We start from the raw sequence: 13,804 nt of genomic DNA on the forward strand, positions 1-13,804 counted from the left end.
GTTTTCTGAAATAACCAACATCCAATTTCACTTTCAAGATCGTGAGAATTAGTTCTTATCTTCGAAATGTTAATTTTTGTTCTTAGCATTGGTCAAGATGAAAATATAGTTCTAGTTAGAAAAAGTGGGGTTGATCACCTCCTTATAATATCTTAGATTCCTTTTTCCCTCTAATGCCTTATCATCCCACATGTTATCCATAAATTTGGAGGTGAGTTTCGAAGATGAACTTTTTTTTAGTTGAAAACCAATGATGAGTCGACTTAAAATTGTTTTTAAACTCACAGTAATATTTCCACCCTCTTGTAATCCTTCTCTCAATCTATAGTTCCTGTTGAGATGATGGAGAATGTAAATACCTTAAAATTTGTATGAGGAAACCTTCTCCAAGTAATTGTAATGACAAATGAAATTATCATAGTTTTTCTTTTTACATTTAATTATCATGACTTTAGCCTTGTTAGTATTAATAGTCATACCCATATTGGAGTAGTAATCATGAAGGATTCTAAATTGTTTATCAAGATCATTAGGCCTATCGATAAGAAGAATGATAATGTTATCATACACTAAAAAAGTAATGACTATACCAACGAGTTGGGGTTCATTGAATCTTATAGCTTCTCAACATTCTTCTATCTTATCAATGTAAATGTCAAAAAGGGAATGGGTTAGGAGACATCCTTTCTTAACTCTGATATTTCTGTTAGTCTCCTGAGAGCAACCCTCGGTGGTCTTAAGTGTAGCAATAACATTATTTTATAACCTAGATACAACAACTTCGATATTGAGAGGAACCATGATCTCTTCGAGCCTTTTCCATAACTTCTCACAAGGGATGGTGTCGAAAGCTTTTCTAAAGTCAACAAAACAACTAAAGATATCAATTTTACTATTGCGACACTCCTTGAGAATGGTACTAAGAGTGAAAAAGTGGCCAATAGTTGAGTGATGCCTCCTAAGGCTAGCTTTCCGTTTAGCTCTTTTACCATGAGTTACAACTCAAATTCTAATCTTCTTTTCCAAAATTAGCCCATATAATTTAGCTAAAATGTGACTAATAATGATAGTCCTATAGTTAAAGGGAATGTTTTCATCCCCTATTTTAAAGATAGGGACAATAAGGCTTTGTGTCCAAGTCTTAGGGAAGTCGTGTTTCAAAGAAAAATTGAGGAGTTTTTGTATGTGAAGGATGATGATAGACCTTCCCATTTTGAAAATTTTAGCTTCATAACTTTCAATATCCCTAAATTTCCCATTAGCAAGGTTTCCAAGCTTGAACTCCATGTCTTCAAAAGAAAATGTATCTTGCTCTAAAGGAGCTTTTATCATGTTTCCCATGGTGTCCAGGGAGTCATAAATATTCTTAAGATAAATATCCAATTCTTTAAGGGGATAAAATTATTTTCTCACATTTTAGGGACAAAAATATTCGGCAAAAACATTTTGGGCTCAACTTTAGAGAGGTTAAGAAGACACATTTGCCTCTTATTTATATAATATTTCTTTTCCTTTTGATCATATCTTTTTACATACTCATATTTTCAAGCTTTACAGTCCCATTAGAATCTCTAATTGCTTTCCTAGTAATGTTACAATCCTTATAATACAAAGGATTGTAAGTTCTATTGTTTTTTTACAAGATATCTTGGTAGAAAATTTTTTCACGATTTTGGAGAGGGTTGTAGCAAAGTTTTGGTAGATGAGATCAATGTTATCATTATAATTAGGAGAATTGAATCCCGTGTTTATCTTTTAAGAAGATTCCATTTTAATTTTGTCAAAGTGAATATACCTTTGGATATCACCATTTTTTTGCATGTGGCTAGTGTGTATACCATGGTTTAGGGTTAAGAATAAGGGTTTGTGGTCATAATTAGGCTCGCGGTCATTCATGAGGTTGAGAACTTGTCTATCAAATATTACATATTTCACAAGGTTGTTGCCAAGCCCATGAATGTACAAGTGATCTCGCGAGATGTAGGCCACTTATTAATATTGTTACAATAATAAGGTCTTGGGAACGAAAAAGCTCAATTAGCTCATTAACAAATAGGTGCTTGGTTATTTCTTCAAAATTTATTTGGAATTTACAAGTTAAGTCACAAAGGGGGTTAGCGTTTGAGTTATTACTTGAAAGAAAAGCTTGATAAGTAGTAGTTCTAGCATTGAAATCCCCAAGAAAAAGAATTTTTACCTCATTCCTTAAAATGTGAGCATCATATTCTAAGGTAATGAAGGGGAAATTATCTTCTAAGTTGTTTTTCTTATAGGAGGAAGAGTAAAAATGTAGGAAAAAATTTGATTTAAATTACTTTATTCTTCTCAATGAAGAAATTATATTATTTGATAGGAATATTGAAAAAAATTGTTTATGCCCAGCAATAAGGTTTTTGTTTTAAATAATATATTTTTTAAAATATTACATCTTTACTAAACATAGAATAAATTACACAAAGGAATATCAACAATATTAATTTTGCATGCTATGTGTAGACTCTACATTAAGTAGCCAAAGAATTCTATATAGCCCTCCTAAAATAAATTAATTACTTTTAACTTTCAATTATTCTATCTCTTAATAAATTTGATATAAAACTATAATATATATGGAATAATTTTATTTCCAATATTTTTTTATGATTACTATTTTTAATTTGTTATTGTAAATATAATTCTGTTATTATTAAAAATAACATTATTGAACTACATAAAATTTAGTAACACAAAAAGTATTAAAATTTCATTTTTTAACATTAAAATTATTATTGTAATTTTAATATTATAAATTATAAAATAAAAAACATGACTTGTACTCACTATTATGTTGTGAATTTTCTACTAACATAGTTAAGTTAAGATGAGATGGCATATTTTACATAATAATAATAAAGAAGATGTTGTGGTGGGAAGAAGCTTGATATATTTTGCACAAAATCACGATCAACCCAACCCAACCCAGTAATCTTCTCTATATCTTTCCAATTCTATCCATGTTTCCCCATGGCTTCTTGAGTTTAATTAACATGGTTACTGCGCAGTGTATGGGGAGATGATTCAAGGAGATGAATGTTGAATATGCATTGAGAAGAAGGGTTTAAGTTTATTATGAGAATCACCGAGCCCCACCCACCAGATATTCACACTAGTGAAACCAACCAGGTTGCATATAAGTATGCCGGCCCCACCCACTAGATATTCACACTAGTGAAACCAACCAGGTTGCATATATGGTTCTCAACAAACAAGTATTGTTCCTAACAAACAAGGATCATTTTGTATATAAATTATTTAATCAAATTATTATTGAAATCTAACATTTGAACAACAATGCAATGTTTACATTTTAAGGAATTATAAGGACAAATTCATTTATGGCCCGTTTGCGGACAGGATGGGGTGCCCGAAAGCACAATCGCAATGAAGATATCCCATCTTGGGAGCTCATACAATTTGAGAGCTCATCTTTCTTAACGGAAGGTTTCCGGGCCGATTCGAGTGTTGATTCGACGACACGTTTGACAGATTTGAATAGTCGATGCATTACTACCGTCCTCTCATCACCACACCCTAATTGAGGATTAGGTTATCTTATCATCATTAACTGGCATTCTTCGTCGATTAAACAGCTTCGGCCCCATACCTGGAAACGGGTATGCTGGCAGATTTTCTATTGACACAGATGCAGGAATTCCATATGACCCCACATAATTACACTGTTGCCCAATTGAATGTTCAGAATTTAACCTCAAGTGGTCCACTGATCGGGGGTTGTTCGCATCTTCGTGATTACCATTATCGGGAGGGTTTACAATGAGCTTCGGGCCCATACCCGGAAATGGGCGTGATGGCAGATTTTGAGGTGAAGAAGAGGCGGGAATTTGATATGAGCCCAGGTAACTATTCTTTTGCCAAATTGAATAACTCGACCTAAACATGTCCACTGTTGGTCTGTTGTTGCCACCGTCGTCGTGATTGGCATATTCAAATGCTATCGGTTGCTCCACTCCGCCTGCAGCCCTTAATGGATTATTCTGCAATGTACCTTCTCCTGTAAATCCAACCTGTTCAACAAAATAAGAAAAAGAATTGCTGCAACTTCTCCCTTTTAAATCAGATGACACATGACCAATAGGATTCTCATGATTTGGCAAGAGAGGAATAGGTTGGAATTTCATGTCGTAACAGGAGGAGGAGGAATAGGTTGGAATTGCTCTGTTGTTGCCACCGTCGTGATTGGCATATTCAAATGGTATCTGTTGCTGCACTCCTACTGCTGCAACAATTGGATTAATCTGCAATGTACCTTCTTCTGTAAATGTAACCTGTTCAACAAAATAAGAATAACAATTGCAACTTCTCCCTTCTACATCAGATGACAGAACTGTATGACCAACAGGATTCTCGTGATTTGGCAAGAGAGACATAGGTTGGAATAGACAGGAGGAGGCGTAGAAAAATGGATGCTGCAGTGCTTCCTTAGGTTTGGGCCTTCTCTTCCGATCCCACGACAACAAACTGTTTATGAGATCAATTGCCAGGGCACTTGCTGTCGGTAGAAGAGATGACAATTGTTTGGTGGAATCAACATTCCGAAACTCTTCTGGAAAGCTGTAACCGTTTAAGTCGGCAAGCAGTAACCCCTCACGCCAAATTTGGGTATCAGGAGAACCAATGACAGAGCAAATGCTATGCAGCTGATGTAGCGCGTTAGAGCCTGTAAATATTGGATAACCAGTGAACAGCTCCGCCATGATAACGCCCATTGCCCAAATGTCATTGGACAAACCATATTCAGTGGATCCAAGCAAAAGTTCGGGTGCTCTATATGGTCGTGTCCCAACATATGATTCCAGTGGCTTATTCTTCCATATTCTAGTAGCCAGCCCGAAATCAGCAATTTTAATAGACGTACCTCCCCTCACTAATAAATTCTGTGGTTTCAGGTCCCTGTGACAATATCTTTCATAAGACATGCCTTGAAGCCCTTTCAAAATCTGGAAGCAAAAGCTTCGCACCTCGTCCTCGGAGAACGAACGACCTCTCCCTCTCCTCTGGAGTTCTGACAGATCGCAGTCCATCAGCTCAAGCACCACGTACAACGTGGTGCCCTCCAATATGACATCATGCAGGTAAAGTATGTTGGGATGAAACCTCAAATCCGCTAAACAATTCACCTCTGCGCAATCCTCATATCTAGAGAAGTTTCCGTTGAGTCTCTTGATGGCCCAAAATTCGCCCGTAACCTTATCCACTGCCTTCCAAACGGTTCCGTGACTTCCTTTTCCCAACTCCTCAACAATAGCATAACGATCCATGGCACTCACTCTGAAATTAGAAAAGAGTAACAACAGTCGCCTTCTCTTCACTCTGAAATTAGAAAACAGTAACAACAGTCGCCTTCTCTTCTCTTCTCGCCACGCCAAGTATTAGACTGACCTTCCAACTTTGCTCATAGTTTTCACTTTCGCCTTTGCCTTGGGATCATGTTTTAATACCCTCCCCTCTCTCTCTACGTCTCTCTAATGCTTGGGGCCGACGTGTCAAGTATTAAGACGTGTCAAGTATTAAATCGTGAATATCATAGGATTGGTGTAGCTTTACGGAATATTTTGAGGATTTTTTTGGTGGGTCCACTTAAAAGAAAGTTTAATATGATAAAGATGATAGAAATATATTTTTGGCGGGTACTTTTCGTGGGGTTATGTTGGCTAAGGCTTTTCCCTTCCTTTCCCGTGGGTTATGGTGGCTAAGGTCTTTCCCTTCCCTTCCTTTCCCGTGGGCTTATGGTGGCTAAGGCTTTTCGCTTCCCTTCCTTGGGGTTATGGTGGCTAAGGTCTTTCCCTTCCCTTCCTTTCCCTGGGTATGGTGGGTAAGGCTTTGGGACGAAGTGTACAATATTAAATTTTGAATAGCATAGCATCGTGAATAGCATAGTTTTTTTGTGATTCTTTATTGGGTCTACTTAAAAGTTTAATAGAATAAAAATGATAAAAATATTTCTAAAATATATATTTTTTACAAACACTTAGGAATGATGTATGGTTAAAAAAAGGTCGTATACCCACCCTTCTTTGGGTTACACCGGTGAAATAGTGGGCTTTTATGTCTTTTTTTTAAGATTTTCGGACCACAAGTATTAAATTATTAATAGCATAGCAGTGGTTGTAGTTTTATCCTAACCATCAAAAGTTTTTTGGAGGATATTTTTGGTGTGTCTACTTAAAAGTTAAATATAATAAATATAGTAAATTTTTTTGAAGAATATATATATATGTGTGTGTGTGTGTGTGTGTGTGAGTGTTTCATATAAAGATGGAAGGAAAGAATAGTTCATATGCTGATATTTTATATTTATACTATGTAGATTGTACAAAGAAATGAAAGCCTTTATAGTGAGAATGAGATGATGCTAAAATGAGCCCACTACCTAATGTTTTCTATACTTTCAATATGATTCCCAATGTAAAGATACTTCTTGCTAGTTACAAAGTCAAACTTTAAATGATGCAATAAATGAAACTCATCCACTCGCCCATTAAAAAGTCAAGGGAATGGGGTTATTCCAATGGAGCCATCGAAAGAGGCCTTCTTGGCTACGAAGCAAGGGAACCACTTTCTTATTTTATACTCATTTCATTATCTTTAAAAAGGGATTGAGAAGTCATTTTATTTGGTTCAAAATAAGATTAGGGAGCTATTCTAATTTTTTTGTTTAGTTCTTATAACACTAAAATTATTCATATATTTAACTTCAAAGGAATAAGTTCTAAATTTAGTAACTTTTGGTGATTCTCTTATTATCATAACTTAAACCTGTGCAAAAATATAGAACGGAATGATGTTCCAAGTCCACTATTCAAAGAGATTTCAAGAATGAAATATATTACAAAAACACGTTTTTATTCCATCTATACTAGGAATTTAACATGCAAGTTGACTCCTTATCAAAAGTACTCCAAACGGAACTTGGGCAATATACACTAAAAAAAGAATCTATTCCAAAATCCTTCGAATCTATTTTTTGAAAGTTATGATAAGATTGATAAAAGGACATTGAGAGATGTTTATGGTATTGTAAGACCATATTAGAAAAGAACTTGCACTTAAAGAGTAGAAGTGATTATTATTTTTGATAAGCATATAAGATTCAGAGAAGGCATGGTAGCCTTGCTACTTATAAATGTATTTTGTTCCCACTCCAAGAGGACATTTGAGTCATGGAGGTAAAGTAACATATATTTTGTTCATAGGTTGTTGAAAGTATTAATAGTTTATAGTCTTGGAAACAGTTCTATATTTTGAGTATCCATTTATCACATAGTATAGAATGCATAGGTACATATATAAAATGTTAAACCCTTTCTTTACGAATATAATTAATAATTATTTAATGATGAAGACAAAAATGTATATTGTAAATGACTCATTGTATATATTTTTTTACTAATTAGCTATCTTGACTTAGAATTAATTACCTTTTCTTGTAAAACTTATCATAGCTAAATTATCAACCAATGTTAAGGAAATCCATCATTAGTTCGTGAGTGTAGGTTGACATCCCCATTATAACTCATTATCTTTTTTTTTTGTAAGCTAAAGTAGGACCTTTGATTTTCTATTTAACTAGGTTGAAATAAGTACAAACATTTGGTGGCCTCAACCTGCCCCGAAGGGAATCCAAGTCTGTTGATCACCTTAAGTTTTTGTAAGCCGACCAATAGAAAAAAAGAATAAGTCTGCCTATCCATTCCAAATAAACGATACTGCCAAAAATGCTAATCTGATTTCCTATCGACATTATACACTATAGACAGAAAAAACAGAGCTTGTTCTCGGCGAATTATCAAGGAAAACCATGAGCACAGCTAGAAGGATTAATCTACCATGTTTTCAGGTGGAGTGCCTTCATCTTTTGTCACTGGAACAAACTTCTTCAGTTGTTGTTGAATCTCCTCCAGCTTGCAGTCCTGCATGAGCAGAGTTATCTGAAGATTCTTCATTTCTCTCCTCAAATTAGGAATGCCCTGAGCCATCTCTGCCATTTCCGCTGCCACCTATTCCATTGCCTTTGCCAGTAATCTCTTCAACACCCAGTAAACATGTAAGGCCTGCTTGTATAAAGACAGGCGTCCCTTGGTATTACCCAGGTCAGGAATCAGGTTACCCCAGTCTTCCATCTCTGGTTCCGAATCTTCCTGCATTGCATTTGCTTCTAGTTCTTGGATTATCCTGTGGATATCGGCATCGGTTCCTTCATTATAAGCCTTTTCTGCCTCCTGCACCATATGCCTCATGGTTTTACGGCCTCGTCTTTGGCAAACTAGAGATGGGGGTCTTTGTTCCTGTCTGCCGGTTTGACGACCTCTTCCTTTGCCCCTATGCCTAGACATTTTTGTGCCTCAAGGAGCATGGAATGTCAATAATTACAGGGATCCTCAGTCCCTAAATATGTTGTTCTTTGAACAAGGTCATCAGCACTTCCAATCAGTTCTCCACCTGAAAACACTTCAGGCTTATTTTGGATCATGTCAGCTGCTTAACTGAGCATCTGCGCTGTATTGCAACTGTCCCACTCTGTACCTGCGCTGGAAGTCAAAAAAGGCTACCTGCGCTCGAGATTGGCCAAGTGGCACAGTCATCCTGCAAGGTGTCAATTGCCCAGGAAGCTTCCAAAATGACACTTGGTTCATGAGATTCGCCCTGAGTAAGAGGTACTTGATCACCCAAGGATCTCCAAGTGGACACACTGAAGATTAACTTCTAGTCAGCTATATGCCAGCCTCCAGCTGACTCATCCTTTCCTCTTCCCTCCTATAGAGCTCTTCTATGAGGTCTGGAATTTTGTTGGTATACCGCCATTGTTTTACTAGTTCTTGCTGCCAGTGCTGCTGGATTGGATCCAACATCATTGGTTGTAACTTCCTCTGGAACCCTGTTACTTTCTATCAATAAAGTTTGCATGTTCTCCTATAGATGCTTTGTGTTTACTTTGATGCCTAATCCATGCTTCAGTTATGAGTATCTTGTAGTTCGCTCTCTTGTTTTGTGCAGGATCTGTCTGGATCGGCTCTTACTTCGACTAAGCGCAAGACACCAGGTTGGTTGACCTTCTTACTATTCTCTCTGTACTTTCAAGTGGAACATGCTTTATCATTCAGTTGTTGCTAAAGACTGTCACCTTAGTGTCATCCGCATCGGATACTTTTCAATGCCCTCTTCCGCAACCTGGGCGAGTTGATTTGTTCCTGGCAGCTGCCCTGCTTCCCTACCCAACGTCAAAGGATGCCTTCCTTGTAAATTCCTCACCTCCAGGCCCCTTAGTTTTCTTTTCCTGGTTCGTTCCCTCCCCTTGCTTCTCTCTTTCAGAATTTTTGACTTTCTCCGCTCCTCCTTTCCTCGAATGGACTTGGTAAATCTGCTCAAGGGTCTTCTCCTCCTCTCGAACCATTTGCTTTTCCATCTCCGACTGCCCCTAATCGGTATCCCACCGTGAACCTTGCATGCTCTTCTCCTGACCTGTCTGGCTCCCTTCCTTGCTCAGCTCGACCACAGCCTTTCTCATTCTCCCACACTCTGTCTTTTGACTGATATTAAAATATATGAGTTTTCGGTCCCTATCCTTTCGTCGAGCTTCTACAATTGATAAACCTCTTCCCGTTTCCTTAATCTTGCCGGTGATATCAGAGAAAGTAGTGGACAATTTCACGCATTCATACCTCTTTCCTTGACAGGTTGCAGAGCGTGCCTCCCAGCCTCTAACTCCCTTCGTCTCCTTTCTTTTCCTCATGCAGTCTTCAAGTCCACCTTCTCCTACCCTTGTTAATCCTGTGCCAGCTACCCGACGTCCCATCGTTTGATCGCCATCGTTTTTACCACCTTCCTCCTTCATTGCTCTTTCGCCTCTACTCCTCGGGATTCTGCCTAGCCTGTAGGCCGTCCCAACGTCCTGTGTAATTATACTGTTGCGTGGTGACCTGCGTTGCCACCTTCCTACCTTCATTATGTTCCCACATGTTGCCGCCTCTTCCACCCCGATCGGGGGCCATCTGTAGCCTTTATCATGAAGCTGTAATCTCATTATCATCCTGAGTAATGATTAAATTGAGGGTCTCCCATCGTGGCTTGTCTATATGAGTTGGCCATATATTGTCTACCTTCCCATCATGTTCATTGCAACCCCAGTTAGATAGGATGTCGGCTGCTTTATTACCGTCCCTTCTAACATGGGTAATGATTTTGTAGTTAATGTGTTTCATTATATCTGCCAGGTCCTGAATTAGTACTGCCGTCCTCCAGCTCTTCGCTACCTGTTCCCAATCCTTCCCGTTATTCAATTTCCTAAGCATCTCTACTACTAGCTGTGAGTCTCCTTCAATTTCCAGCTTGGTATATCCGTTTCTAATTTCTGTTCTGATGCCTTGGTAAACTGCCATCAATTCAGCTTCATTATTACTCATTATGCCCCCCGATCAGCACAAACCCATCTGGATTGTCCTTGATTATCTCTGAAGATGCCTCCAAATCCTGCTGGCCGTAGGTTTCCTTTAGAAGCCCCATCAAAATTTATTTTGATGAAGTTTTCACGAGGGCATTTGAATTTGGATGGGCTCTGGTTCTAAATGCTGTGATTTCTTTTCTTTTGAGGATAAACCATGCCATACTCCAGATTTAGGCTGGCTAAGATTCGGCCTTCCTCTAGGGTTGTTTTCCAGTCCTCCTCCTCCCAGGCATCCGATAGAATAGTTTCTCTTATGAGTTTTTGGGTTCGCTTCCAAATCATCTCTGGAGGGTTTTCTTTGTCTTGAAATATTCTTCGATTTCTTTCATTCCATATTAGCCATATATTAAATCCCATTGCTAGACTCCAGGCTCTCCTAACCACCGGGCTTGAGAATTGACCTTTCCCCCATTTGAAGATGGTTTGTTTGATGTCAAGGGGATTCCTGTTTGACTTTCCAAAAAGGTTCCTGACTTCTTCCCATTGTTGCTGGGCAATAGGGCATGAGTTCAAGAGGTGTTCCTGCGTTTCTTTGTCCCTTTTGCATAGACTACATCTAGGAGGTCCATAGAATCCTCGCTTCTGTATCTGATCCCAAGTCAGGATTCTTCCTTTTCCTACTAACCAAGCAAACAAAGTTACCTTTGGCCACCAATTGTTCTTCCATATTTGTTTCCACCCTAGTGCATCCTCTTCTTGTTCCTGACGGGTGGTTAGATAGTAGGCTTCCCTTACCGTGAAAGTTCCCTTTGTGGATCTACCCCATCGAAGTATATACGGGCATGTTCTAATTTTGATTCTTCTTGATTCCATTCCTTTTACAAGTATAGCTTTCTATTCAGGATTTATGCTGTTGTCCGATTCTTCCGGATTCTTCCAAGTTCGCTCGGTCTCATCTTTCCTTTCTTCTTTCCAATATTCATTAACATAATTTAACCCCTTTGCTGTAGCTTTCTGATAAGTATTTTGCAGGGCTTGTATCCCTATCATTCTCTCTCTTTACTGCCAAGCTTCCTCCCAAAATTTGGCTATATTTCCGTTCCTTATTTACCAGAAAGAATGTCTACCTATAATATCTCTATTTTGACTGGACAGGTCCCATATTGTGGATCCCCTTGGAATCTAAGAATGCCTTCAGCAGTTGTGAGCATATTGTATTTTTGGGTCCAAATCTTTTTCCATAGATCTTCTCCACTCCTCATCCATCTCCACCACAGCTTTGCTCCTAGAACTTGGTTCAAAGTGGACGAATCCCTGAGACCTAGTCCCCATTCTTCCTTATGCTTTATTACACCTTTCCACGATATTAGGGCCCATTTCTTTTGTTGTTTTGGACCTCCCCAGATGAATTTTCTGAATATTTCCATCATTTTTGTACATACTTCTTTGGGGACCGCCATTGCCAAAAGAGGATAGATAGGAATTGCTTGAAGAATTGATTTAAGGAGCATCAATCTTCCTACTATGTTCAGTGTTCAGAAGGACCAGTTTGCTAGTCTGTTCTTGAGGTTCTCAACAGTTTTCTGCCAGTTTGCTATCCTTAGAGGGTTTAATGCTAATTGATTTCCCAAGTATTTTGTAGGTAATTCTCTAGAGCGGAAGCCCAGAATTCTGGTCAGGTGGGCTTTGATTGCTTCTGGTGTGTTGAAGAGGAATGTGCATGATTTGTCCTTGTTAATTTCTGTGCCTGATGCTTCCATGAAGAGGTCCAGAATCCGTTTTACCCTCTTAACTTCTCTTAGTGAGACCGCACAAAAAAGCATAATGTCATCAACGAACTGCTGATGAGTAATTGGTAAGTTGTTTCCCCATGGCTTCAGTCCTTTGATTTTCCTCTATCTCGGTTCCTTTTTGAAGTATCGTCCCAGTCCTTCCGCTACAATTATGAACAAGAATGGGGATAAAGGACCTCCCTGTCGCAGTCCTCTTTTGGCATTGAAAGTCGAGGTTGGTGACGCATTTAAGAGAATGGAGAAATTGGGGGTGGATATCATATCATAGATCCAGTTTACCCATCTATTTTAAAAGCCAAATGCCATTAGGATTGTTTTAAGGTAGTTCCAATTTAGATGGTCATACGCCTTTGAGAGGTCCAATTTTACCATCATTCCCATTTCCTTTTTTGTTTCAGAGAATGAATCACTTCCTGGGATACCACCAAGCCGTCTAGAATTTGTCTCCCTTCCACAAACCCAGTTTTTTCCGGGGAGATTATGCTAGAAAGAATTGGTTTCAATCTCTTAGCCATTAATGTAGCGATAATTTTATATATTACATTACAAAGAGCAATAGGACGGAAAATTTGGGCAGTTTCCGAGTGAGCAGATTTAGGAATAAGAGATAAAAGAGTTGAGTTTAAACCAGGCCATATCTTATGGTGTCTGCGAGATTCCTCTATCACCTCCAGGATGTCCTGACCTAGGAACTGCCAGCCTGCTTGGTAAAATTCCATAGTAAATCCGTCTGGTCCTAGGGCTTTATTTTTTTTCATCCCTTTCACTATTTCCTCCACTTCCTCCAGGGTTGCTGCCCTCATCAGAGCTAAGTTATGGTCTCTCGTGATCATTCTTGGGATTTCATTGCATACCCTTCCTATATCATCTTCTCTGTCCTCTTGAGGTTCAGTAATGATGTCTTTAAAGTATCCGACTAGAACTTGCTCCATTTCCTCATGTTGGGTTATACGTTGCGCTTCCTCATTTTTGATGGAGAAAATTCTATTCCTCTGCCTATGCTGGATCATGGCTTGATGGAAGAACTTTGTATTCTTTTCTCCATCATGAACCCTGTTTATACGAGACTTCTGCTTTCATAATATTTCTTCTTGTTTCCTGTGTTCCTCAAGTTGGCTTATCACTACACCTTCTTCTCTGCTTTTTTCCTCACTTTGGCCTTCTGATATAATTTCTTGTTGCAGCACTCACATTTTTTTCTCTAAACGCTGTTGCTCCAAGAATATATTCCCAAATTCATCTTTGTTCCATTTTTTTTTTCTCCGATTTCTTTTAGTTTTAGTTGGAAGGTCTGCATCTTGCTTCTTCCTCTTTGTTGGCTCTGGGTCCACCATTCCTCCACCTTTGGCATGAACTGCTGATTCCTAAGCCAAAATGCTTCAAACCTAAAGGGACATCTTTTTGGGCTCGACTTGATGTCAATTTCTAGCCTGATAGGCCAGTGATCTGAGCCCATTGCGGGAAGGATCATAGTTTCTAAGAATATATCTCTGTTTATAATTTGCTTCGATATTAAAAATCTGTCCGGTCTTGATGCAGTTTGATTTTGGCTCCCTCTTCTATTTTTCCA

General features: G+C 38.4%; 1 protein-coding gene across 1 annotated transcript; it reads right to left on the reverse strand.

The window, feature by feature from the left end:
- Positions 1-3,581: 3,581 nt before the first annotated feature.
- LOC149138989 (uncharacterized) lies at positions 3,582-5,318 on the reverse strand. Its single transcript, XM_089450544.1, has one exon. The coding sequence runs from the start codon at positions 5,316-5,318 to the stop codon at positions 3,582-3,584; it is 1,737 nt and encodes a 578-aa protein (XP_089306670.1).
- Between the last annotated feature and the right edge of the window lie 8,486 nt (positions 5,319-13,804).

The sequence above is a fragment of the Pinus tabuliformis genome, chromosome X (assembly GCF_031772625.1).
Source record: "Pinus tabuliformis cultivar Carrire ecotype Pingquan chromosome X, CPIR1, whole genome shotgun sequence".
Taxonomy (NCBI): domain Eukaryota; kingdom Viridiplantae; phylum Streptophyta; class Pinopsida; order Pinales; family Pinaceae; genus Pinus; species Pinus tabuliformis.